This window comes from Tympanuchus pallidicinctus, unplaced genomic scaffold (assembly GCF_026119805.1).
Source record: "Tympanuchus pallidicinctus isolate F22 unplaced genomic scaffold, pur_lepc_1.0 scaffold3, whole genome shotgun sequence".
NCBI classification, from domain to species: domain Eukaryota; kingdom Metazoa; phylum Chordata; class Aves; order Galliformes; family Phasianidae; genus Tympanuchus; species Tympanuchus pallidicinctus.
In genome coordinates, this window is record NW_026294747.1 from 81,032,126 (window position 1) to 81,059,359 (window position 27,234).

Consider the following 27,234-nt stretch of genomic DNA (forward strand, 5'->3'; position numbering starts at 1 on the left):
TCCTATTAGCATTTAATAGCCGTGTGTCAAATTCCCCATTGATTTTAATACAACTGTTTAAACTTCTGTGACACGATGAGCGTGTGCTCGGTTCAAGCAGGGGGATTGCACATCCTTTGTTGTCAGCCTTGCGCAGTAAGACACAAAGCTCGTTCCTATCCCTCCACGGTTCAGATCCATGTTACGTGAAGCTAAGCCACATGTAGCTACAAGAAAAATCACTTACAGAATCAAAACTGCCAAGATGAGCACTGCAGCCACAGAGGGCGGACCTGCGAGACCCTCAGCGCTGCAGAGCGCGGGTAGCGTCAGCTCAGACATTAAAGAGCACACCAAGCTCTTCCCAACACGAGTCCTTTGTGCGAGAGGCAGCCCCCCGCCCCGAGCAGGGCTGTGGAGGGGGTGTGCCGCGCCGCTGCCCTCGCCGCTCCCCCCTGGCGGTGGGGTTCAGCGGTGCACGGCCGCCGCCGCCGCCTCAGAGCCGCCTCAGCGGGAGTGGACTGAGCCCGGGCCGGAGGCGCTGCGGTTGGGCGGGAAAGGATGGCGGCGGGAGGAGGAGCTGGCAGCCACGTCACTTTCCCCGGCCGCGTGTTTACGTGGAGATGAAGATGGCGGCGCCGGTGTCTCCGCCACGGCAGCTGTCGTCGCTGTGAGACGGGACAGGAAAGGACAGCGAGCTGCGCGTGTCTCGGCTGAGGGGGGTGTGCCCGCCTGCCACCGCCCATAACGCTCTGCTCTCCCCGCACAGACGCCATGGAGGACGAGGAGCGGCTGAAGAAGCTGGAGGCTGGCAAAGCCAAGGTGGGAGGCGGCTGCGGCTCGACGGGGGCGGGGAGGCTGGGGGGAGCGCGGTCTGCGGCGCGCAGCGGGGCTACAGCGGGACCCGCTTCGAACAAAGCCGCGGAGGATGCGCTTTGTGCCGCCCTCCGACGCGCACCCAGCTCCCGCCGTGGGTTCGGCTCGCCTTGGTTCAACGAGACCGCAGGTGTCGCGACGGGGCCGGGAGGTGGCAGCCCGGGGCGGGGAGGAGGGCTGACCGAGACACCCTCCCGTCTGCCTCTTAAGCCAGGGCAACTCCCTGTAAACCTTTAAGGAAGTTTATAGAAGCGGCAGCTGCTCCTGAGCGCGGCATTAATACCTCTTAGGGCCCGGGATTAGAGCTGCCGCCGGCGATGTGCCGCGGGCACCGCTCGAGGCGGGGGCCGGGGGTCCAGAGGAGCCTGAGGGGAAGCGCCTGCGTGGCCGGGGGCAGGACATGATGAGCGACGGCGGTAGGAAAATCAGGTGAAAATGAGTACCCTGACATCAGGCACTGTCTGGTCCCTTCGGGCGATTGTTGCTGAGTGACAGGGATCAGAGCTTTGTAACGCTAGTAACTCACGTACCTACCCGGCGTGGCTGGAATCACCCCCAGCTAAAGCCTAAAGGGAAGGGCAGTCTGAAGATCCGGCTGTGAAATAGCGTCGTTGCCTGCGCATGTAGCCGATGGAGACGGGTGTGTAGTTGAGCTGTGAAGCATTATGCTGCCTTAGTAAAAAACTTGGCAATTCTTTTGTTTCTGCTTCTTTTGAAAGGCAGTTCCAAAAGCACAGGGGTAAAGTCTTGTAGGTGAAGCTGTAAGGAACAGGAACACCTGTTGGAGAATACTTGGAGCCCCCACAGTGTTTAAGTGCCACAAGAACCATGTGCTGGTTTGATTTGGAAGGGATCTGAAGGGTCTTTCAGCTCAGCCCCAGCCATGGCAGGGATGTGGTGGGCAGTGGCAGCAGCAGTGCACTCAGAGGCAGCTAGGCTGGCTGATTCTTCTTCACAGAGAGAATAATGGGAGTAAATTTGCTAATATTTCAAAGCACAGTGAATAATTTATCACCAGGTTTTTTTGTTTGTATTGGCCTGGTATTAACATGGAAAATTACTGACAATTTCTGAGGAGTGAACCAGAAGTTGAGGCTCAAGAGGGAACCTCTATATCACTGAATTGCAGAACTGCAGGGTTTGGAAGGGACCTCTGGAGATCGTTGAGCCCTGCCCCCAGCTAAAGCAGGTTCCCTACAGTGGGTCACACAGAAAAGTTTTCAGGTGGCTGTTGAATATCTCCTATTTCCAGAGCAGTCTCTCTAGCCTGTTCTAGTCTCTGTTACCCTCACAGTAAAATTCTTGCTCATATCTATATGGAACTTCCCATATTCCATTTTTCTGCCCACTGCCCCTTGTTTTATTGCTGCACACAACTGAAAAGAGCCTAGCCCTATTGACTTGACTTCCACCCTTTAAAAATTTGTAAATAAGATTCCCCCCCCAGTCTTCTCTGTGCTGAACAGTTGCAGATGTCTCCACTGTTCCTCATAAGGGAGATGCTCCAGGCCCTAATCCATCTCTGCTGGACTGTCTCTATGAGTTTTGAACAGAGAGGCCCAGAACTGGACACAGTACTCCTGGGCAGAGGAGGGGGAGGATCACCTTCCTTGATGTGCTGCTTTTTTATATTCCTGCTTGCTTTGAGAAAAGGCATGTGTGCATTTCAGTAACTTATTTTACACTTTAGGGACACCATCATTATTGTTGCCCTTCTTCTAGCCTTTTCTGGTTGAAACTTAAGAAATATATTCCTGAACACTTTAACATCCTATGGTTTTAGGCTTCCCCTGTAGTTAAAATCACTGCAACTCTTTAAATCTATACATATTTTACATAACAAGAGACTGTAAAAGCACTGTTAGCTTTTCAGATATTGCACTGGCATTCTCTACACTGTTTATCCTCCTTTTTCTTCTCTTTTTTTTATTTAAATGCATGAATAGTGTAATTAAATGTGTTGTACAGTGGAGACTGCGTCTTAGTCTTCCAGTGACGAGTGTCACTGCTGAAGAGAGAAAAGAGGGAACTGTGTTAGTGGAGAATGGAAGCAGGAGTTGCTACTGCAGCTGCTTTTCTCTTTTTCAAGGATACAGGCACATTCACATTCATGGTCAGTGTGTCTCCCAGAACTGCTTTGCTCCCGTGAATATTTTCTGCAAAATACAGCAACAAGCATCCAAAAAACTTTTGATCCTAACCATTGAAAGCTGTTTAAATAGCAGGAGAAACATGTTCAAATATATGTTCCATTGCTATACTGCAGGTACTTTGATGCTTCTTCTAGGAAAATCTAAACTTAAAATATAAACAGGACATTATAGTAAGTGTGGGATGAGTAGGAAGGCCAATGAGGGGTGCAGTGGAGATGGTAAGTACACTGCTAAGTTATTATTCAAAAATGGGACTTAGATTCCTAGGTCTTTTTTTCCTTTAAAAGTAGTGCCAAGACTGTGTGTGTGTGTGTGTGTGTGTGTGTTGTTAAGCAGTGTGTGGTCTTTCTGGAAAACAGTTGTTAGGTGATTTTCTCATCATAGTGTTGAGTACTAGCTGTGAAGTTTGGTTTTGTGTGAGCTTTGTTTTACTGGATGTCTTCATATGATGCTGTCTCCCTACACAAATCTTTTGCAGAGAAGTCTATCACAAGTGCATTCTTTGCAATGGAAATTTCCTTGGAGTCTTCTTTGTAGTATTTTTGGAAATGAGAAGCAGCATTGTGAATCATACCTTGATTACATGGTGCTAAGGGCGCTCCAGCCTGACAGAATAGGGCTCAGCCTTACCTGGGAAGTCATCTGAAAAATAGGATAAGCTCTTGATAGAGTTGTACCAACATTTATGTGTATCTGCTGACTTTCTGGGACTGCTTCGTAACAGAGGTTTGGTGAAGCTGCAGCATACGTTACTCTGTCTGTTACAAACCTGCGATAGCAAGGGAGGCATGAAGTCAAATGTGGCTAATTATATGCTCTCTTTTCCAGACCTGTAGTCATTCACCATCCTTTGCCACAAGATAAATGTGCTGGGTATTAACCCGGAGTTGATGAATGTCTGTTTACCTTAAATTAAAGTGGTCTCTTTGTGCCTTTATAGAACTGCAGTCTCCCGAAACAAGCTTTTCTTTATTTAGAGCCTGAACTGATTATCTTGGCTCAAGAAAATCCAGAATCCAGGAAAGGTGTGTGTCAGATTGGCTAGTTAAGGGAAGCAGGGTTGGCTGTGGTAGAAGGGAGATTTGTGCCAGCAGCAGAAGTATATATGCATGCTGTGAAGTTGATCAGTGCCTCCAAAACACAGTGAACTCAGAAATCAGTCAGATGTATTGTGTGCCTTGCCTAAGAGATTCTGGAATATTGTTGACTGCCTGACTTTATGTAGGTACACCTGATCCTGCAAAAGACAAGGGCTTGGTGGTTGAACATGTTGATTTATACCTGTGCACGCCTGTATGTATCAGTTTGCCTGGAAATCTCATGTAACATTAAAGAGGATACTGTTTGTGGTGGTTGAGTTTGTTAATTTTATGTATTTATTTAGCACTTTACGATCTAGCTTTCGTATCAGGATGTTGCAATGTTTTGATCACCTTCCAGATCTGTACACAGTAGTTTGCTAGTTTCAGAATGAAAATGTTGAGGACTCTGATTTCTCTGTAAGAAAATGCGTGAGGATTTTGACTATTTATTTTTTAAATAAAATATTTTCATTTTCATAAATATATTTCATATATCATTTTATTTATATGTGTATATAATTGTATAGATATAATTATGTTAAAGGCAGACACACTTATAGTCTTGCAATGACAGAAGCATTCCTGCCACATTGTTCTGCAAGGCACTGAACCTCACAGCTATTAAAACTGGTTAAAATAAGAGATGTAGAACCATCAACACCAAGTTTTAGAGAAGAGTCCAGTTTACAGTCTTGAAGGGGAGTAGAAAGGGTTCACCCTCAGCTGTATGCTTTTTTGTGTGTGTTTTTGTTTGTTTGTTTTTTTTGTTATGGGAGGTGGATGAGTGAAGACATTAATTTACTGGGTAGATTCTGCAGGTTGGTCTAGGATTTCACTTGCGGAGTTAGTGAGTTCCATTACTCGCTGTCCTAACTTTCAAGTGCTCTGTGGATATTTGTAATACATTCTTGCTGTAGTGCTTGAAAAAATGCAATAATTGTTGAACAGTCCTACGAAATAAGGAACTGTCTACTGTAATTAAAATGTAATTAAACATATCTGCTCTGTTTGAGCACAGATGAGATGCTGTGACTGTAGTGAATGCTTTTTATCTATACCATGAGTCACTGAGTAGTTGGGGCAGTGAAGTAGTTTTGGGAAGCAATGCCAGCACTCAGTGGACAATTTATACAGGTTATATAACAAATCTGACAAGCCACCTTCACAAATTGAACAATAAAAAGAAATAATTGCAGACTTTGTCTTCTGGTCATGCAGTTTTCTGGTGTCTGAAGATGAGAATATATGTCATTAGAGCAGCATTGCTTAGGAGTCTGAGAATGTTGGCAGTTTGCTTTCATACGTCTTACTGTCTTCAGGGCAGAGGAAGGTTTAACATCCTCATCTCTGGCCTTTTCAGGCTGAGAAATTTTGGATTTCTTAGAGAAAGCTGTTGAGTTGAACGTTTTTCTTGGCTTGTTTGTTTTTCCAGGTGTTTGGTTTTTGTTGTTTTGTGCATGTGTTTTAAGTTTAAGACTAAAGCAGAACATTAAATAATGATGTGCCACAGTGATTAAAGCTTTAATTTAAAACTCCCAGAAGAACTTAACATGTAGTTTGTGTTTATAAAACACAGCCTTTTAAATTCCCTGCAGTTTACTCAAGGAAAAAAAAAAAAAAAAAAAAAAAAGCAGTGTCTTACTGGTTATTAAGAGCTTTTCATCACAGAAAATGAATTAAATACATTGAAACCTTATATTTTGTGAAAGAGCTGACTTACTAACATGTCCTCTTTTGCCTTCAGGTACAGACTATTCATTTTGTTCGCCATCTGTCTGCCTTCAGTAACCTGAACAAAAACAATTAAACAAACTCCTGGCAGGGGGAATTTTGTTTTTGGTCTACATTTCCTTGCTCTGCTTTTCTCTTAAACCAAGAAATTATATTCAACCTTATCAAGAAGTGCTAATTTCATTATAAAGCCCTACTCGTTGCTGTTTCTCATTACAAACGATGGAGGAAAGCAGCTTTATGGGTTGGCAGCCTTCAGAAAAGGAATGGTGCTGGATTGCATCTGTATCTGAAGGTGTTGTATGGGTACTGCTGGACAAGAGAGAAAGAAACGGAAGGGGAAGGCAGGCTGACCAACAAAAGTGTGGGTGAGCTTTTGCTCAACAGATGTCATCTCAGATTGCCTTATCTCTTTGTTTAGAAAGAAGCAGGAGAGTGCAGTGAAACTATGAAAATGTGCTCTAACAAAGAAAAGAGCTTTTAAGATTGTTTATATGGGGGAAGCAATTTTCTTGCACCTGAAGATTTTCACAAAGCTGTGAGGATCCTGCCTTGTTTCTAGGCATTCTTCTTGTGTGTCTTTAAGCTATTTCTCCTCCCAGGTCCTTTCAAACTTGTTATTTTGGTTCATCTTCATCTTGTGCAGGCTTCAATAGTAACTTTTGCATGTCTGTCAATTCTAAATGCAAATAGTAGGAGGTTTGTCTGTGTGTACTTAGATTATGAATGTACTTAAGCTTAAGAACTGATTTCCGTGTCACAGAGAAAATCAGATACTGATACTATTTTTTGTGTGTGTGTCACAGATGCAAGGACTGTGAGTTACCCTGGAGATAAAGTGCCTAATTGTAAAGGTAGATAAGGCAGAAATTGCCTACGTGTGAGAGAGGGACTTTTTTGCTGTAGTTCAGAACAGTGGATGTCTTTGCATTTTATCATTTGTATACATTTGAGATGAAAATGTGTTTTGTATAATTCATTGTTATTAGGGTTATGCATAAACTTCAATTAACGATCAGACTGAAAGGTAACCTTGTGAAATTGTATTTGGGGCATAAATTCATCCTGTAATGGCAGAGAAGTTAGTTGAGGTTGTTGTTGTTTTTTTTTTTTTTTTAAATACTTAATTGTTCTGTGGGGTAATAGAACCAAGCAATAGAACACTGTTTTCTCAGTTCTCCTTTGTGGGTGTTCTGGTTATTTTTGTTTGTTTGTTTCTTTTTTGAAAAAACAAGGGGAGAAAAGTTAAATTTTTCTCCATTGTGTTCAAGTTTCTTCAGGAGTTCGTGGGATCCCTGTTAAAAAAAGACTTGAACTGAAGTACTGAACTTGAGTTCTTTTATGGGCTGCTAGGATTCTTCCTTTTTTTAGGCGTGTTCTCCATTTTTTTTCTGCAGTTTTGTAGGTTTGAGCCCTATTTTCCTCACTCCAGGGATCTATTCTAGCTTTCAGTACGGAGTTTAGTTACTCATCTTAAATTACCCTTTTATACAAAGCTCTAAATTACCTGTCTGCCATACAGTAGTGATGCAAGGTAGGATGAGCTTGAAGAAATGCTTTGTTCTTATGATACAGGTAAATATCAATCCAAAATAACCTTTTTTCTATACCTGATCTAGAGAGCACTGAACTTCAATCCAAGATTCCCAATGAATTTTACAAGAAAATGAGAGAATTTGCAACATGGTGTTGTTCGAAACACTATGAAACAATTAATTGCATTTAAAAAAGGCAATTTAGAATGTTTTCTTGCTGTATGTGGTAAGAAAGCATTGCAGTAAGGAAAGGAGAAAACTTGCTCTTTTCCTATATTCAAGCATTTCTTTATGTTGACGCTAGACCTCTACTTAGTGGCTTTCCAGCTACTTATTCTTATTTTCTTAGTAAGGGTGTTGCAATAGCAAAACAGAGGCGACTGCAACATTTGTTTCTCTTGCTTATAACAGTGTCTAGACAAGTTTGTTTATACTGACTTGACGGTAAGTGTGAGTGCCGATTTGAATTCCTCCTAAAGTGCTTTCTGTTGAGTACATCTGATATTTCAAGGGAGATGGATCAGACTTTTTGGCATATGTAGATTTTACTAAAGATCCCTGAATAGTTCCATGGTTGTTTTGGTGTTTTTTGGTTGGTTATTTCCTTTAGTGTTGGATGGTTGTGGTTTTCTGTCTGTTTCTCCCCCCCCACCACAAGGAAATATCCTAACAAATAGGTTCCTTTAAATATTTGTGTACAGAGATATTAACTGCAGATTGACGTGGTTACTATAATACTATCACATCTTACTGTTTATGATAGTGAAAAATCTGATGGAAATAAGGACAAAAAAAAAAAAAGGCTTATGAAGCAGGTGCAACTTTGTTGTTTTAGCTTATTTACACTGTAAGATTATGTACTAGTAACACAATTGTTGGGAGTCCTAATTAAGGGGCTGAAAATGCTGTCTTAAATGTCTGTCCCATAACTAGGGAGTTAGATGTATTTCTACATATTAGTTTCTAGATCACTTATTTAATGGTACCAGGTAGTGTGAAACTCCAAATGTGCTCAGTTGTGTTGGTAAGTATACCACAGTAAAACTCATCTGGTAATTGCAGTCTTTTGACTGTTATGTTGAAACGTGATTGAAATTTATCATGATGAAATACTTGCATGCTGCCTGCAAAGTGCTGGCATGTCATATTTTGTTGATGGTTCTTATTTTTCCATTTCTGAAAAGAAATCTTAATCTGCATTGTTCACATGACTTTTTGAGAGCCTGACATTTTGTGTTGTGAAGTGAAAAAAGAAATATATGTAAAATGCTTAGATTTCTTAGAATTCTTGGTGTCTTAAAAAAAGAGACTGTATGCTTCCACTTTCCCTGCTTTCATCAGGACACCAGCAAAAGCTTCCAGGAAGAACACTTTCAATAGTTGTGAGCTGAGCAAAAGTCTATGAGAGTCTGGAAACCAAACACCAAGCTCAGCCACAATTGTAGTAAACTCAATTTGTTGCAACATCACAAAGCAAACAGAATGTGATCTCTTGGACAGTGCTCCTAAACCTCAAAACTTGAAGAAATTTCTTCAACTCTCCACAATTAGGGATAATAATTCTGAAAGGATGGTATAGTGTTTTGGTAATATTTCTAGGGGAAAAAAAATGCATTTGATGAAAACTATTGGTAGGGCAAAATTGCAGTGTATAGCTAAAATTAGAATCCTGATCTGAAGAACCAAGACCAGTGGAGAGCTGAGAGAGCATTATAGTTGGAATTCTAAGACTGTGTTTCTATATAAATACTGATAAAATGCAATGAGTAGAATAAGTTGCTGAAGAACTTACTCAATGCTGATTTTCCTGGCAGGCTATAAATTAACAGAAATGGTTATATCTTTATCCTTGGTTTGTTTCTTGAAGCTTTTACTTGTCCTTGCACTTATGCTTCTCTGTGAAGAAATCCTGTGTGTCCAACTACAGAGCTTGAGAAAATTATTTAAATGTTTTTAAAGCCATTTGTATTGCCAAAGTCAGCTGACTTAACATTGAGAATACGTGTTTTCACTTAAAAGTTATATAGGAGAAATACCTACCACTGCAAGCAATGCTCTACAAAAATAATAAGTAAACTTTGCCTTCATATGTTCAGCACTATGTTGTGACAGCAAGCGTGGGTTGGTGTGTTTTAGGGAGAATGGAATTCCTGGTACAAGACTCATCAAAGGGTGATGTGTTTCCTAGGTTTTCTTCATTACTCAGTATGCATTCTATGAATTGTATTTTGCATTTAAATTAAGAAAGGGGGAAGAAAAAGTGAAGTTCGTAGACAAATAGCCTGGATTCCTCTGAACAATATCAGTGCCTTTTGTGAGCCCACTTTTCCCTCACGATTCAGCAATGTGTTATTAAAAATAATAATAATAATAACATAAGCCTGTCAAAGTGGTACATGTCTGTCAATTCTTGCATACTGAGCATGAAATTCGTACAGTTGGTTCCTCCCTCTCGTCTGCGCTTTCTCTCAGGGAGGCTTTCTCACAAACCTGCTGTGTCTGGGGGATTCATTCTTGCTCTGGCCATTCAGTCTCAGATGTGCCACATGGTATGAATTCATGTAAGAGTAATATAAATAGAAGGAGAAAATGAGTTTGACTTATTTAGCACTGTTTTATAATTTATTAAAAATAAAAAAAAAGGAAAACCCAACCTTCATTTGTTACAAAATGGAAATTATCAATTTTAGTTTCTACCCAGATTTAGAGCCCAGAGATTGCCACAGTTCCTTCCAGTAACTTCCTAAAGCTGGATCAGACTACTTTGGAGATCTCAGCACTAATTTTTCTGAAAACATTGCCCTCTGTAACTGATTCGATGTCATCACGTCACAAGGAATGCCTGTCCTTCCATGCTTAGCTTGAACAGAATTTAAACTGCTGATCTGTAGCCGAAAAGCTGATTGCCTTGTTGCCAAGGATGTAACCTTGCAAATTCTGTATCAGCTTCATGTCGCTTGTCAACTTGAAAAAGCTGATAGTCTTGTGCTGGTTATTAATAAAGCTGTGCTTACACATCCCCTATATGTTCTGAAGGAATCCTCTTCCTTCAGATTTCTTAGTTAATGAGAAAGTAAATATGAGCAAAAATATTCAGGTCTTACTGTGCTTTATTCTCTTCTTTTATGTATTATCTCTATCTTTAAATCAGTTTGTTCAGTTTTTGATTTTTAAATAATTCTGATAGAGATTTTCATTTTGTTACATTTTTCTTCAGAAAGGAAAAGACGTGTAAATTAGAAAAAAGCTCTATTTATGTGTTCTACATAAATACAACTGAAATATATTACAGCAGAATAAAATTTTTTGCCATTATATATTCTCTTTCCTCTTAGGATGAAAAAGGTTGAATTTACAAAAATCAAGGTAATATAAGCAGTACACAGAGACTCAAAGAAAATGAGTTATTAATGTGTTGGTTTTTTTTTTTTTTTTTCCAACAAATGCTCTCTTCAGCTCTTTTCAACCAAGTTCTAATAAACTCTTCTTCATTTAGCATATAGATTAAACGTTGCAGTGCAGGAGAAAAGAAAAATACGCACTGCTGTGAAGTGCAGGAGTCCTGCTGGTCAGGGAAAATATGCAGCCAGCTACAGCTCCTTTCTAGTAGCATCAACACAAACCAGAAATGACAAATGCTTCTTATATGTTTTTCTTCCATTAGCTATGTAGAGAAGTCTGGACAAAGCCTCTTTAGATGCAAATTCTCTCTATGCCTGTCCTTAGCTGCCTCCATCTCTCTGCATCTTTAAAGCTTTATACTCCACTTATGGTAGTCCTTTAAGTTAATGAATTAGAATTTGAAGCTGTGTATGCATCGAGTGTTATGGAAGAGTGAACTGCACTGAGTATTGATTAAGATCCTACAAGAAGCAGTGTTGCCTGTTGTCTTACTACAGCATTCTCCTAATTTTTGTTTGTTTGGTTTGTTGTGTTTTTTTGTTTTTGTTTTCTCTTCTTGTAGGATTCTAATCAGTATTAATAATTTTTGAGAAACTGCTTGTTCTCCCAACTCTGGCCCTCTGGAAGCTATAACAAAGCTTCATTAACACACCATAACCAAGGCTGCCATGAGCAGCAAGACTGCTTATAATCAGGAGATCTCAAAGTCCTTGAAAAAATTCCTCTTTAAAAGAAACAGACTTGTCTAAATGAGTTATTTAGTCTAAATGTAATAATAAGGTCCCTGGGGATCTGTGTAATTACTGATATGAGAGTGCCTTTAGGTAAGTAGGGCTGATTCATACAGAATTTATTGTTGAAAGTCACTGTGGTGTTAAGATTCTTGACACTGCTGTCATCATACAAGCAAACTAAAGATTTCATCTAGTTATAATAATCATTTGGTGGTTAGGGCTAAATGAAAAATTGTTCATAGAATTGTTTTATTTTGTTTTGTTTTTAATGGCTTCATCTCAAAGTAGGTGGTCTTTCAAGCACAATCTTAAAGAGGTCTGTGTCACTCAGTAACTTCATTATTGTCTGTGGAAAGAATGCATGGCTATATGCGTGCAGCACTAAGCTGAAGTGAATGGCAAACCCTGTGAAAAGGCTTAGAATTCATTGTAATCCTGACAAATGATCTGGTTACAAAAGGACATGGAAGCAATTCTCAGGGACTTTTCTGTCTCTTTAATGATAAGGACTGTTCTTGGACTTCCCAGGTCCCCAAGTGTAATGGCAGAGTTGGAGTGAATGAAGCATTGTGTACAGTATAGGTCAAGCTGGGAACTGCTTAAGCAAATCTGACGTACAAAAATTTATGGGACTGAGCATGATGTATCCAAGCATCCTGGCAAGAGCCATCTGCTGTCATTATGAGGCTCTTCCCTCTCATCTTTGAAAGTTCATAGTAATTAGGAGATTCCAATGGAGTAGAGAAATAAACATCAAACCTGTCTTGAAGAAAGTCAAGAAGGAGTATGTGGGGAGCTATAGCAAGGTCAGACTAGTTGTGGTGTTTGGGAAGAATATGGAACAGATCTGGAAGCTGGTTTTGGGTACAAGGGTGATAGTTTATCAAATGCAAATTAACTGTCTTTCAGAGTGAGATGAGTGCACAAGGAAAGAACATTGGATGTTGTTTATCTTGACTTTAGGAAAACATATGATCTTTTATAGCCTTTTTGCAATCAAAATGTAGCTGGATGTCTTGAGTGAGTTGATAGCAAGGAAAGTTAGACAACTGTTGGGACTGCTGTGCTCAGAGTGATAATACAGAAGCCATCTGGTGTCCAGTAGTGTTCTTCAGATATTGAAACTGTGGCCAGTAGTGTTTGATATTCTTGTTAAAGAAGTGGAGAAGAGGAAGGAGTGTGCCTTCAGCAAATTCAGAACTAAAGTTAGAGAGAGCAGTTAATGAATTGAAGCAAAGGACTTTGTTTTGTTTTGTGATTGAACTTCAAGTTGAAGAAGGGAGAGAAGATGCTACAGTATTCCCAGATTGGAGCTAGAAGTACAGAATACTGTGTTATGTGTTTGCTTATGCCCATGAGGACGAAGCCGGACTGCCTGTGGTTGTGCTGAGTCTGCGGGGGGGCAGTGATTCCTTCATGCAAACAGAGCTCTGTACATTTGCTGTCCAAAGGTTGAGTCCTTTGTATCTTTAAAGTGTTAAGATTTCCACCAGCACCTTGCATACTCATCTACATAGAGTTCTTTTGCTTCAGTGTTATCTTATTAACAAACACCAACAAATTAATGTCTGCCATTTGTATGCATGTACACGTATCCCCTGTTTAGAGTTTTCTTAACTTTTCAAAGTTAACATTGTATTCAGTGTTAAGAAAAAAAAAAATTAAAATATATTCCCTGACCTACCTTGAATTCATGGAATGTTTCCAGCTTCACAGCAAGGATGGGTTGCTCAGGTTTGTAACTAGTCTGGTCTGAGTGTCTGATAGGAGACAGGTTGCTTAAACCTCAGTGGTGTGGTATTCAATTCAGTCACTCATAATAGGTTAATACTTCTCAAAGAAGAACTTACAGTGGTTTGAGTACTATCATCTCATATCCAGTAAAGGTGGTCAAGTGTTACATGCTTTGATTTCTTTTAGAACATTAAATATTACATTAGGAATAAAAAGTAAAAGTTTACAAAGTAAAGTATTCCAAAGTAAAGAACTATCAGGTGGAGGGCTATGTGGATGTAGATGTAGTATTGCTTGACTTGTTTTCAACAGTTCTTTCCAACAGAAGCTGTCCTTATTTTATGTGAAAAATGGACAGTGTTCAGTGAGTGATGAAGGTGGTCATATTTATATCCCCATTAAATAGATTTGAGGAACTTGTTTATATAATGTTGGGTGAATCAGTGTTTGTCGTTTTTCTTACAGTCTTTTCTAGGATGCTTATTGTTAACATTATAGATGTATTTTGCCCGTAGGGAGCAGTCAATCATCTTGTTATCATTCCAAAACCCACAATATTTATGAGGAAATTTGTTTTCTTGTTACTGCACACCTGTGACTCTGCCTGTGTTATTATCCAAATTTGGAAAAAATTATGTCGCTTTCCAATGCTGTGCTCAGTCTTTTAGGCCACGTTTGTTACTGCTAAGCAAATGATGTATTTTCTGCATTTCACAGTAGCTGTCAGTGATCAGCTCACCAAAGAGCAAACAATTGGGAAGCATCATTAGAATTTTGTTTCTGCGTGCCTTTTTTCATATCTGCTAGTATGAGGGCTGTCATCCCAGGTGGTAATGGGCTGATGTGGTCAAATACTGATTGTGGGCTGCTGGAAACCAGCACAGCTAATCCTTTGCAGCTTTCCTATTCCTTCCCATGTCATTTTTTCATTGCAGCATATATTGTGTGGGCTTTTTTTATCTTGTGTTTCTTTGCTGATGATGTGAGCCATATTTTAAATGCACATACTCTTATTTAGCAAGTCAGATTTTACTTATTCTGTTATTCCATTCTATACTGCATCCTTAAAGGAAGTGATCTTATCAGTGCAACAGATTTATCATTTTTAATACTAGGCAGCAAAATGACAATCAGTTAAGATCATTCCTAATACTGCTTCACTTTTTCTGTGCTTTCCAAAATGGATCTCTAATTTGGGGTGCTCTCTTCATTACTATGTTTAAGGGAGATAATATATATATTTTTAATTTGTGTAATAGTGTCCATGTAACTGTATCTGCATAGGAAAAATGGGTTAAATATTTTATTGGGAACCTACTCAAATTATTGTAATGAATGCCATGAAACTGATCAAAGTAATTTTTTTTCTAGTGTTTTTTTTTTTTTTTTTTTTTTTCCCCCACAGTTGCAAAATAAATGTAACCATTCTGCTACTTGTTATCTCATACATAAATGCATCAGAATATAACTCAGTCTGTTAGTACTCAGAAGTGCACATAGTTTATATTTAGGATCCCATTGCTAGAAGCACTAGAATCATTGCTTCATGAGGCTTTACATTTTCTGTTTTTTAGTTCGGTGTTAAAAGACCATTCTTCATAAAAACGTAAAACGTCAGCCTGGACTCTCCTATGCATTAGACAATTAGTAAGCAAAGACAGTGTCTCTGTTACAAATACAGGCTTGGGGTTGCCAGTGACTTGATGGACAAGCGCTGTGTGGGGATATTGGCAACTGTTGCTTTTGCATAGTTTTGTATTTTTACAGTTGGTTTCTAACTGGCAAGCACAGATGGCCATAGACGGTGATTTGTGTGTGTTTCTGAGTTGGAGAAAACATTTGTGTAGTTGTATTTAAGTTGCATTGTTTAAATATCGTATGTTAACTACTCTATATGTTTTTTTTTTTTTAATTGCTAAGCTTATAGCACGGGATTTTTGAAACCAACTACTTTATTATTTTTTTTTTTAATGATATGAAAGGCTTCTGTATCCAGCCTTTGCATATTTTGAACATTTTGCTTTTAAGTGATTTCTTTGAGTTATCAATGTTATTTTGTCACATTGCCAACTTTATTTTGCTCCTGTGAAAATTTATTAAGTTTGGCACTGCAAAGCCTTTCTCTTGCTGTGAATGAAGGATGTTCTACCACAGTCAGAAGCGATTGCTTCAGTGGTACTTCATGAAGCTTTGGGACTGTTCCAGCTCAGAGTTTAAGAGCACCTTAGAGAAATGCTTTGACATTGTTTGAAGGATCAGGCTGGTTCTGCACAACCCAGGAAGTTCAATATACTATCTAACGTATTTTCTTTTTTTTTTTTTTTTTTTTATCAGAAACCTAGCAAAAATGAGAACTAAATCAATTTTCTATGATGTAAATTCATAGCTTTAGTTGCAATCTATCCTTTGATTTATAGAGGAGTTTATAGAGGAGCTAGAGACAATTGTAATTTTCTTTCAATTCAAAGCAAACAGTAATATGAATCTGAGCCATTTTGTAGTAGTATACTTTTTCATTTATAGGAAAACAGTGGACTGCTGAAACTATACTCCTTTGTGACTTTAGGGTTCCCATAAAATAAACACATGGTTCCTGTTTTGCTGGAGGATAAATTACAGTTGACTGAAGGTAGGAAGGATTTTAAGGAGAAAAAGGTCCAAATATTAGACAGTAAAATAACTTCTTTCATTCTTTTTACCAGGAGAAATCCTTTCTTTCCATCCATTACTACAGAAACAGATTTTTATTTAGTCTTACCTTGTGCTTAGGGGAGAGACTCTTATTTTTCCAGTGCTTTGTGGTGTCAGAATGCTTTCCTATATTTCGTGGGGAAGAATGGCAGGATGTGGAGGGGGAAAAAGAAATGCTGAACAAGATAGAGATTTAGTTAGTACTAGCATGTAGTATATGATGACACTGTTGTCTCTGCTTTTTGGACTACTACTGTTCTGCAAGGCAGTTATTTTCACTTTTTTTTTTTTTTTTTAAAGACCCAAATAGACATACTGAAATGCTTAACCTGTTACGGCATTGCCATTGTTTTCTGAAAATAAATTGTTATCCTGAAAGAATTCCAGGGGATTAATTAAATGAATCTCCAGCAGCTGATTTAACTATGTATAGTTATATAGCTGGTGTAAGAATACGCTCATTGAAGAACAGGTGCTAAAACAGTTGTTTTAAGAAGTAACTACATAAGCAGTGCTCAGATTGGTGATAATTTCTTTAAGTGTTACAGGAGGTAACATTGAAATGAGTTGAAACTCATCTGTAATGTCCATTGCCTAGTTCTCTATTTCTCTTTCTTGTGGCGTATATTTATTCACTTACACATTCTGTTTTAATAATTAATTGTGAAAATGAAGCACTGTTCTGAGGTTGAAAATAAATTAATCTTGGTTATTGTTGAGTTGACTTGCAGAAATGAACTGCGGTAAATGTAAAGTTCAATGTTGTAATTTTGCTGCATCACAGTACCAAAAGAAAAAGCAGTCATAAACCTAAATGCTAGCACTAATAATAATTGTAATGCTTCTGTAACGCAGAGAGTTTCATTTGCCTTCTGTTTAGAAGGCTGTCATATATGCCTTTAAAACAGCACCAGTGTTAGCTAATAGCACCTCATCTACGTTTACATCATGTTTAGTGTCCTGTGCTGTCCTTACATGGATGCCGTAGCTGAAGTTGCTCAGTTTCTTATGCAGATACCAAAACACCCAAGGGTCCAGCTGAGCAGTGACTTGTTAGCCGTACTGTTCAGTTGCTGAGGGTCAGTACTTTTGTGAACATAAACATGGTGGCGTGTGGAAAATCTTTGTGGTGTTATAGACAGTGACTTATTTTTGTGACTCCTTTGAAGACTGTGACAACATGTAAAGTTGGTCAGTGCCTGAGGTTGTATACTGATACTTTTGTTTCTAAAGAGCTATGAGATGTTCCTGCAGTCCAAAGAATGGTAGTGTAACTGTATGAAAAGCAACTAATGCTCTTAGAGTACCCAAATCCTTAAATTAGGATTCATCAGTTAATTAATATACAAACCTATCTGCTGGGTGCAGATTTTGAAAACTCTGTCATGAAGTGTGAATGTATGGTAAAGGAATGGCAAGGCAGTGATGTTTTCTGGTTCATCTTCAGAAGTCTGTGGAAAAAAAATGATATGATACATGTCAAAAACTAAACAGTTTAAGAAAGTAAGAAATAAAACTCCTCTCTTCTATTATTTTCTCTTGTAAGAATAAAATATGACTAAAACATTTGTGTCTCCTTTGTTAAAGTTTATTTTATCGGATTCTATGTCTAATGTGGAATCTCCTGGTTTGGGCAAGCTGAATAATTTTTTAAAAACTATGGGAGGAGAGAGGGGAACATTTTTCCTTGTTGAGAATAGAAAGATTTTCATTAACAGTGTGGTGGTTCCTTTTCTTCCCCCACCTCTCCTCCAGATATAGTTTCAAAAGGTTGTAGGATGTTGACATCTGAGTTTGTCCCTATGCCATTGCTGTTTTCAGCTGAGCTGAAGAAAACTTCAAAATCCAGTTTACAACTAAAGCTGGCATTATGGATCATCTTTCTGGAACAAAAGGAGTGTGTTTCTATCAGTATAACTTCCTCTTTGCTTCTCTTTGCCTGCCTATTATTACCAGCCCTTTGAAATTCTGGCCAGAAGTGTAGGACAGAATGTACCTCGTGAGCAAGCCCAACAGCTTATCTCCCTCTCTAATATAGAGTGAAAGTGGCTCTGCTTTATCTCTGCTCCCATGGCCTTGTTGCAGCAAAGACTTCCTATATGTTTCAGGCCTCTTCCACTGATGATCTGCGCTTCTTTATAGAGCAGCATGAAACAAGCTTTCTGTTGCCCTCTGGTTTTTGTCACAAACTGATTGTCCCAGTCCACTGATTTCCTCTTCATTCTGGGAGAGTACTAACACAATTTGGACGCTTTTTTTCACCCTCTGTTTGAAGTTCTTGCACTCAGTAGAAGAACAATAAAAAGTCAGTAGAGCAATATTAAAAAAAAAAAAAGTATATATGTGTAATAGTAAATTAATTAAAGAGACCAATCAGGCTATTTGGTAATAGCTAATTTGTTTTAATTGTACTTTTCTCATAGCAGCACAGCACCAAAATGTGCTTGGTCTACTTCAGTCTTTGTCATTATAACCACACTTAAAAGTTAAGTGTATGAAAATGCTTTCATTGCTTACCCAGAAAATAACCCAGCTGTAATGAACTTAGCTGTTCCTTGGTCTGTTCCTATTTAAATTCTTGGGACATAGAAGACCAGACCAGATCAGAACCACGCTAATTCAGAGGCTTTCCAGCTCACAGAGCCATCTGGAGGGGTTCATTCAAGTTCAGTGCCCTTGGTTATTAGCACTGGCATCAGTACTGTCTGAATCAATACAGACTGCTAAAAAGATGGAGAGAGTTGCCCTGCCTCCTGTTGCTCTCACTATCTTGAGTTGTTCTCCATGGTACTTCAGCTGGTGATCCTGCAGGCCTTGTGCAGGGCACTGCCAAGGAATGGCTGTTTCTGAAGGTGGAAGTCTCAAGCTCTCATGAACTACTTAAGTTTCCACAAAGAAGACATTCTGAGGTCTTGCACATCAGTTGGGAAAATCTGACTGTGAGTGCCACATACTAGTGAGTGAAAATATCTTATTCCTGGGTGATTTTCTTCTTCATTAAACCTAATGTTTCTCATTTATTTCAATGAGCATCTTCTGAAATGAACAACTAAGCTAAAGTGTCATTTGCCTCAAAAGATAACCAGAATGAGCCTTGCAAAGAACATTATTTATTTACTAATAGTATAATTCAGCTTTCCAGCTATGATGCATGAATGTTGAACATATTTTTAAGTTTCTTATTTAAGTATCTACATTCTGTAGGTTTTTATCTCAAAATTTGGAAAGAGTTATGATTCTCTCTTATTAGGTGGTCAATGGAATACAATAAATCTAAGATTTTGGGATGACTTTAAATCAATCACTAGAAAGAAGGCTGTCTGTCTTCTGTATTTGATTATTTTCCATTCATCTCTCTCTGTCATTCTTTCCTTAGGATAGGTATTGGAATCTTGGAAACTGTAGGCAGTACTATAAATTTGTTCTTGAGTAAGTACTTTGAAAATGCAACCTTCAGTGCTGAAATCTGTTGAGTATAGGACAAAAAGAGATGGAGTGCCAATTATCTAATACAACTGCTAGATATCCTGTTCAGCACCTCTGTAGGGGCAGACCATGGTGAATTTATAAATTTGCTGGCCTGATAGGAAATAATTAGCCTAGTTAGGGCTATCCTGCCTATATCTTCTTGCTGCTTTGTGGACTGTCTTCCCTATCCCTTTTTTGAGTCTCTTTTCTGCTGCCGTTGAATGTAAAAATGCCATTGTATAACAGCATAATAAAGCCAGATGAGAGAGAACTTCGCAGTATGAATATGAGTGATGACAGTAGGTATTTCTTCATTTATTAAGGGGACAGTGGAATAGACAGCTTGGACACAGACTTGAACCAGAACAGATCTGTGAATCACATGTCTGTGAGTGATGCCTAAAACTCAAATTCAGATTGGCCTTTTTGGTTTGCCCTTCTTGGATTGCAAAACACTGAAGTTGAGACTTTGTGGAACATATCTGTGCATCGTAATGCCAAGCCAGATCTCTGCTTTTGACCCTTCTGTGTCATTGAAAGCCTTTGTAGCAGTAATTGCTTACATGTGGTGAAGGGAGTTTATGATCTGTCATTACTAGCACAGATGAACCTTAAATTAATACTTCACATTTTAAAACAAGATAGCAGTCAGTCATATTCCAAATAATTTGGTTTCACTTTCTCACTAATGATTCAGAAAGTTTACCTTATTATCATTTGGCGATGAGAATTCAGAGCATTATAATTGGAAAGACCAGAGCCTTTCAACTGAAGGACTGTTTTTGAGCTTCATTTAGACTCATGGTGCACCTGAGTGTCACCTTACGTTCTTGTTAAGAGTATTTCTGATTCTGGGACAAACGTTAGTTACCACCTGCCTGTACGGTTTCCTACAATGCATGCTATAATTTCAGATGCAGCTCAGAGCAAACTGTTCAGCATTCACTCCATGCGCAGAATAAACAACCCTTTCTCCATCAGATCTGTGACTCTTCTCTCTCAGCAAGTCCCAAGCAACACCTGCCAAAGAGCACTACTTTGCTTTTGCCTATCCTCAGTGCGCCTGGTTACAGATCCTGCTCTGGTGGAGAACTTCCATCTGCTGGGTGGAAGGTTTTAGATATGCTCTCTGCTTTTAAACATAACATTTACATCAGAACACTGCAGTTAGGAGTTGTTTGTTGGGTTTGCTACCTTTTTTCCTTTATATTGTGAGATCAGATTCTCAAATAATGAATGGCTTTATTACTATGAAATTCTGATTCACAAAACAGGATGTGGGGTTTTTTCAGTCACAGAATAAAACATTTAATCCCAAAATTGGTGTACAGACTGTTGTATTCATGTCTTCCTTATTTGCTATGGTAGGCATTAGCAGCAGCCCTTTCAAAGGAGTTTCCCTTCATAGTTGTCAGGGCGTTTTGCATGCTCCTGCTCAGCTTGTTGCCCACCAGAACTCACAAGACCCCTTCAGCAGAGCTGCTCACCAGGCCACTCAGTTCCCAGCCCTTCACTGCTGCATGGCATAATTGTATTCTGTGTGCAGGACTTGACCTTTATCTTTGTTAAACCTCCTACAGTTCTTGTTGGCTTCATCTTCCAGTCTCTTGGGGTCTCTCTGTATGGTGGCACTTCCTTCTGGTGTATTTGCCTTTCCATTCATGTTCATCCATGAACTTGGTTAAGATGCATTCAGTCTCATCATCTGTATTATCCATAAAGGCACTGAGTAGTACAGGACCAAGTGTGAATCCACTTGTGATGGCTAACTACTTGGCTTTGAGCCACTGACCACATCTCTGAGCTACGGATAATATTCAGAAGTCCTTGTCTTACACTGACTGATTCAGAAGTGAGCTGGTCCTATGCAGTGTGGACAGCAGGTTGAGAACTCACAATTAAGGGAAGTCCTCTTCTGTTTGTTTATCCCATTCATCTGAAGTTCAAGCAGGATCTGGAACATCTTTCAAAATGATAATAGATGAGATATGCAAGGCCATGGTGTAGATCTCCACTCATGTTTTTATTGTACATTGTAAAAGGAGAGAAGAAAAATTGCTTGCCTGTAGCAACTCCTTTGAGGTGCTTTTTTTTGTTTTGTCTGTGTAAGTTCATAGCTCATCTCTGTACTCTGCTTAAGAGGAACTGTTGCTGATGAACAGATCCTGTTCCTTCTGTAAAAGGTGTGTATCTGAATTTGAAAATTCAAATCCAGTACTGTTTGTGTGCAGGTAGAAGAGGCATAACCATATAACAGTACCCGTACAGGATGTGCTATACATAAAACTTTTTGTTCTAGAGGTTATGGATTTTTTTTTTTTTAAAGCAATAGGTATAGCAAAAATTGTTTGTCTTATTTCATACCAGCTCTTTTCAGAGGCATTTCAATTCCTGCTAACTGTTGTAGGTCTGCAAATGACACCACGCAGGTGTGATTTATTGTAGAAGAATGTTAAGGACTGATAAGTAGCAGTAAAGAGGGATAGGACAGCAACTTGTTTTAAACAGAGCTTAATATGTTTCTGTTTTAAGGACTCCTGTGTGTATCAAATAAAAATATAGCTATAAAAATATACCTGTAGTTCAGTCAGACTATATTTGAATTCAATTCGTATACAGCAGATCCTTGCAATTAAAATTTCTGGCACAATTATCGCAGAGTGTGCTGAAGATGTTTTATTTACTACTATAATTATAACAACAGCATTATTTATTCAGTTTTAATGAGTGATGTGGTTTACACAAGTCATCTCTGCTGCTACACAAGTTAATGTGCTTCTTTCTCAAGAGCTTTTAGTTCCTAGTAGTATTGGATTATTCTCTGCTTTTCTGATTTTCTGCCTGTTACAGGATACCAAAGTTTAAAAGCTTAAGTAATTTTGTGTCTTGTCTGGGTAGTCTTGCTAAGGTCTGTCCTGTGTTGTTCTGGGATTTGTAAGAAGGGAGAGAACTAGATATATTAATCTTCTGAGTACCTAAGTTCTTATATTCAGTCACTACTTTATTGTGGGGAAACTGCTTTGAAAAGCGTAGCGATTACTTATTTGTGTTCTGCATGCTTCTCTGTTCTATGCCTGTGACTTCTCCTAAGTGTTTTTCTAAGAGGTGCAATGTCTTGTGCATCCTCAGAATTTAGTGCTGACATTTAATCACTTCCCATTTATCAAATTAACAGAGAGCTGGGCGACTGCTGTAAATGGTACCTCTGGAATTCTAAGCCTGAAAACAAACAAATGTGCAATGTAAGGTGCTCAGTCCCTCTTGCTCCTTCCAGTTCTGAGACAGTTCTGAGGCTTTCAGTGACTGGGCTGGGATCCTTCCTGCTTCATCAGTAACTGCTGAGTTTGCATCTTTTGCTCGGACCTTTTGTAACTTGATGAAGACATGAGTTGTTTCAGAGACATTGCAAATGCAATGTTAAGTCCTCCACAGGCTTTATTTACAAGCTGGTGTACCTAAAAGGCAAGATGAAGGAATGAATGGTGGCATCAATTTTGTTTGCATTCAAAAACATATTTTTCTAGAACTCCAAACTGTGGAAGTAGTTTTCTATTTCAATTCTAGAAGGTTTTTTCCATAGTTCCCGTGACTGCTGATGGGCTTTTTTTTTTTTTCTGCTTGTCATTGAAATGTAGCCAGATCCTCAGCTTGAGCTCCTAAATTCCATTTCCTGAAGGAATTCTGCATCTGAGACTCTGCTGTCTTGAGCTGAGAACCATAGGATGCATTTGCTCAGCAGTAGCTTTTTGTTATAATGCTTCTCTCATATCTAACTTCGATTTAAACCATTGATTTGAAGTCAAGTTCCATTAGTCGATACTTCTGTGTATGTGTGAATGTGCTGGGTATATATTGCCATTATTTGTAAGTACATCTGCCATTAACAGTGTAATTATTTCCAAAATACTAGATGCTCATACAGAAATTATCAGTTGGGAACTTGTGTGATATAAAATGCATCATTTCCAGCTTTCATGTGTGCCCATCCACAGCAATGTTCAATTAAGTTGTGTTTGCAACTGACCTGGTAGGGTTTGATCAGTAAATTCTTAACTAGTGCAAATTGACAACTTAATTTTAGGAGAGAAAGCTGGCATCTGTCTGTGCTTCATCTGAAATATTCATAATACTTGAGGGGAGTATTCAGTAATGGAATAATTCAGTTGTCCTTGAGATAGACATCTAATTTTGCAGACAAAAGAAGACTGTAAAGCAGCTTTAAAAAAGCCAACTTAATTTTCCACTCCAGAAGGTTTCAATCAAATTGGAAAAGAGAGCTCTTGACCAGTGAATCTACGTGTCCTGCATTATTTAAAAATAATGAATATATATATCTAAGCAATTGGTCAAACTGAAATCAGATGCTGTTTTGTTTCTGTGTGGCATTTGGACGTAGTCTGCTTTTTTATGATAAATTAAAAACTAATTTTTGAGGTAAATTGGTGATTTTAAGTGAATGTGGCAGTACTGTAAGGAGACAGAATCTTCCCATTTTTGGGAAGATTCCCATTTTGGGAAGCGTGTTTTTCTAAGTGCATTTTCTTCCTGACACTTTGAAGACAGGAGGAGACTAGCCTTTCCTTTTTGTTCAGAATTCATGGAGTGTATAAGCTGTGGTAGGTTTTTGTGAAATAAGGAAAGTTACAGATTTTAAAAATAGAGAAAAATTCCTGAAGTTGAACTAATTAGGGTGGAAGTAAGCATTAAATACGTAGGTGAGCATATTTGGCTCAGCAAATCTTCAGGTCCCCTGTAAACAGAGCAGGAGCCATATGCCAAGCTGTCAGTCGTCCTGCGGCTGCAGAGAAGGAAGCCACGGAGAAATACAAATAAAGGGACTAAAGGATAAACTTGCCAGAAGTGAGACCTGATCTGCAAGTGACACATTTACTTACTTTATGGCCTCCCAGCCATCCTGAGGCCGAATGAGAACTACAGAGCTCTGCAAGTGACGGCTCATGCTGTAGCAGAACAGTGCCTGGAAAGGGGCATCCTTGTGTCCAGCTTGCTCTGAGTGTGCTGAAGAGGCTGAATGGAAGCCTGGCTTTCTCGGGTGGTGAATATCATGTACCAACTTGCTATTTTACTGTAGCTTTACTTGAAATCACAGTAAATTTGTAAAGAATGCCTGACGTGTGTAGCAGTTAATGTAAAAAGTATTTAGAGTTTGATGGTCTTTGTTATGCTGTGTATTTACTTTAGAGCTACATTTATGAAATATACTCCAGCTTAAAGAGTCATTGGACTTTTTATTTGGAATATAATGTTGTATGTTACCAGATTTTATTGTTGGGACTGATGTAATTTTGGATTTTAATTAGTAAAACTCGCCAGGGTTGTTTTTCTTATTGGAACAGAAATTCTGTTGCTAAGGAAAAATATTTTAAATGGATTTTCTTGTGTAAACCACTATGAAGTGATTAAAAGTAATAAGCTCTTCAAAAGACAGTGACTTACAGTATTTGAATAGCTTATATACTAATTGGTTTTTCAACTGTGTGCTTGGCTCACCTGTGACTTTTTGTTCACCGTCATGTTTTGCTACAAGGTAGTGAGTATCTTCTGATTTGCTCGCTGTCTGTAGATTATTCCCTTATTATGTATTTCACTGTTTCTTTATGATGTTTTTAGTGCCTTCAGGTGCTTTCTTATGTTCTAACAATTATTTTTTTTTTTAAACAACTTTATTAAAAAAAGATTTGATAAGCGCTACTATAAGAGATTGTTTTTATCTGTTTCTGGAATAGGAAAAAAGTAATTTCTATAAATTATTTTTGAGTTATTAGGTACTGTGAAATCGGAGATTTTTATCACACTTGTGCTTTACAGTGACATTTGTACCTTTTCCTTTGGATGCTTTGATTCCTTGGTTTCTGTCTGTGAAACTGTAACTGGCCAGTACGAAACCTTAAAGGAATTCATAATAGAATGTTGTTTTTCTTTAGAGATTTTTAAAAACAAACTATGTGAATAGAGATAGAGTGTGAATCTGTCTTGATATATGCAGCATTAACTTCCAGGTAGTGATTAGTTTGAAGCTTTATGTAGAGCAGCTGGTAAGCCACTCTGCATGGGGGATGTCTTTAGTAATAAAGAGGAAAACTTTCACCTTTAACAAGATTTTGTCTTCTGTACAGCTTGCCCAGTTTAGGCAGAGGAAAGCACAAAGTGATGGACAGAGCACATCAAAGAAGCAGAAAAAGAAAAGGAAAACAGCAAGCATCAAAGATGAAGAATCAGTACAGGATGGGATTGATACTGATAGATCTCGAGGTGATGAAACATCTACATGCAGCAGCCGAAGAGGAGCAGCTGCAACTGCTGACTTTGCTGTTACAAGAACTTTGCACAGTGGAGAAATTATCAAACACATCCAGGCTTACACCAGTGAGGTAAGTTTGTTGTTGTAAACGGTTGGTGTGAACTATAGTTTACAGGTTGGGAGGCAAAATAATCTATTAATTTTGGGAATGGAAATAAATTACTTGAGGCTGTACATATGGTTTCCTTGCCTCTGCTTTCTGTCTTTAAAATATCCAGAGTGTTTTCTACTTGTCTACTGGCATCTTGTTTTCCATAGTCAGTGTACTATGATCATACAGTGTTCTATGATCATAGATCATAGAAATTTTGTTTGTGCTGCTCCATAAATAGACAAGAGTTTGTTTTATTGCTTCATTTTATGCATTTTGTTTTATTAAAAGTTTACAAATTGCTGTGGTTTTTTGATCCCTGCAACCATGGCTACAGCAAAATGCAAACCTAAGCATCTTTCTTGTATACATTACATACTTAGAGTCTTTCTTGTTAACGAGGAGTGAATTTAGAAAACACTACTTAGCACTGGGTGGCTTAAGAGACTAATAAACAGATACTCTACTTTTACTACTATAATCCTGCTTGCTAATGGTTGGAAGTACATGCTCTGGGAAGGTTGTAAGATGCCTTGTGTGATATACACTGGCAGTCCAGGTCAGTTTCGAGTGGGCATAAGTTCAAATCACCTAATATGTTGTTACCAATATGTATATAGGAACAAGAGATGCTGATGTTATTTACAGTATAGGTTATTTCATTATTGAAAGCAATGCCTCTAAAAGGAAATGAGTATCACTTTGAACTAGCAGTTCAGTTCAGATTCTGAGTTCTGTCCATGTGAATGCAATCTTTTCTGACACAGACAGTACAAATGACAGTATGACAGTGTGTGTGAATGAAAACTCATGAAGTAATTGATGATGAACTTATGATTTTAAGCCTGTAGGTACACTAGATAGACTTAACATCATAGATACTTGTTCTTAAAATTTAGGTTATTGTACTTAAAAGTTCATGTCGAAGCTTCAAAAATATCTGTAGTAACTCAGTGAAACTGTTAAATTCATAGCTTTCCTTTGAGGAGAGAATGGCATTATAAAACAGCATTAATTACCAGAATGGTCGTTTTCACATGTGTAAAGATGAGACTTCTTTGTCTTTTAAGGAAAAGAGAAAGGAGTACTTTGTGAAGCTGGAAGGAATGATCAGCTTATCTACAGGTAAAGAGAGAGGACTGATAGGGCAGAGAGCTGTAAAGAGGGAATTGCTTATAATGTTGTTTTAACAATACTGTAGTCTACAAGCATAAGATAATTGTATGAAGAAACTTTCTAGCCCAACGTATTCTGAAATACGTCATGATTGCATGTTCTCAGACTCTGCTGTTATACTCACTCTCAGTCAAGATCCATGCTACAGTTGAAAATGGGGTAAAGTACAAAAACATAGAATAGTTTAGATTGGAAGGGATTTTCAAGATGATGTAATCTAATTCTGTGCTCAAAGCAAGTCTAATGAAATCAGTTTGTTC

The 27,234-nt window shown here is 38.6% G+C and overlaps 1 protein-coding gene across 4 annotated transcripts in view; it reads left to right on the plus strand.

Annotated features, from left to right (window-relative positions):
- The first annotated feature begins 593 nt into the window (after window positions 1–593).
- Window positions 594–27,234, plus strand: part of AKAP9 (A-kinase anchoring protein 9) — a 100,655-nt gene continuing 74,014 nt past the window's right edge. For 2 of the 4 annotated variants that reach the window (XM_052695692.1, XM_052695694.1), the window contains exons 1-2: window positions 594–801; window positions 25,523–25,777. In XM_052695692.1, coding sequence (XP_052551652.1) covers window positions 754–801; window positions 25,523–25,777 — 303 coding nt within the window. In that variant the 5' untranslated portion in view covers window positions 594–753. The remainder of the gene's footprint in view (window positions 802–25,522; window positions 25,778–27,234) is intronic. The other 2 variants (XM_052695695.1, XM_052695696.1) reach the window with 1 other exon arrangement.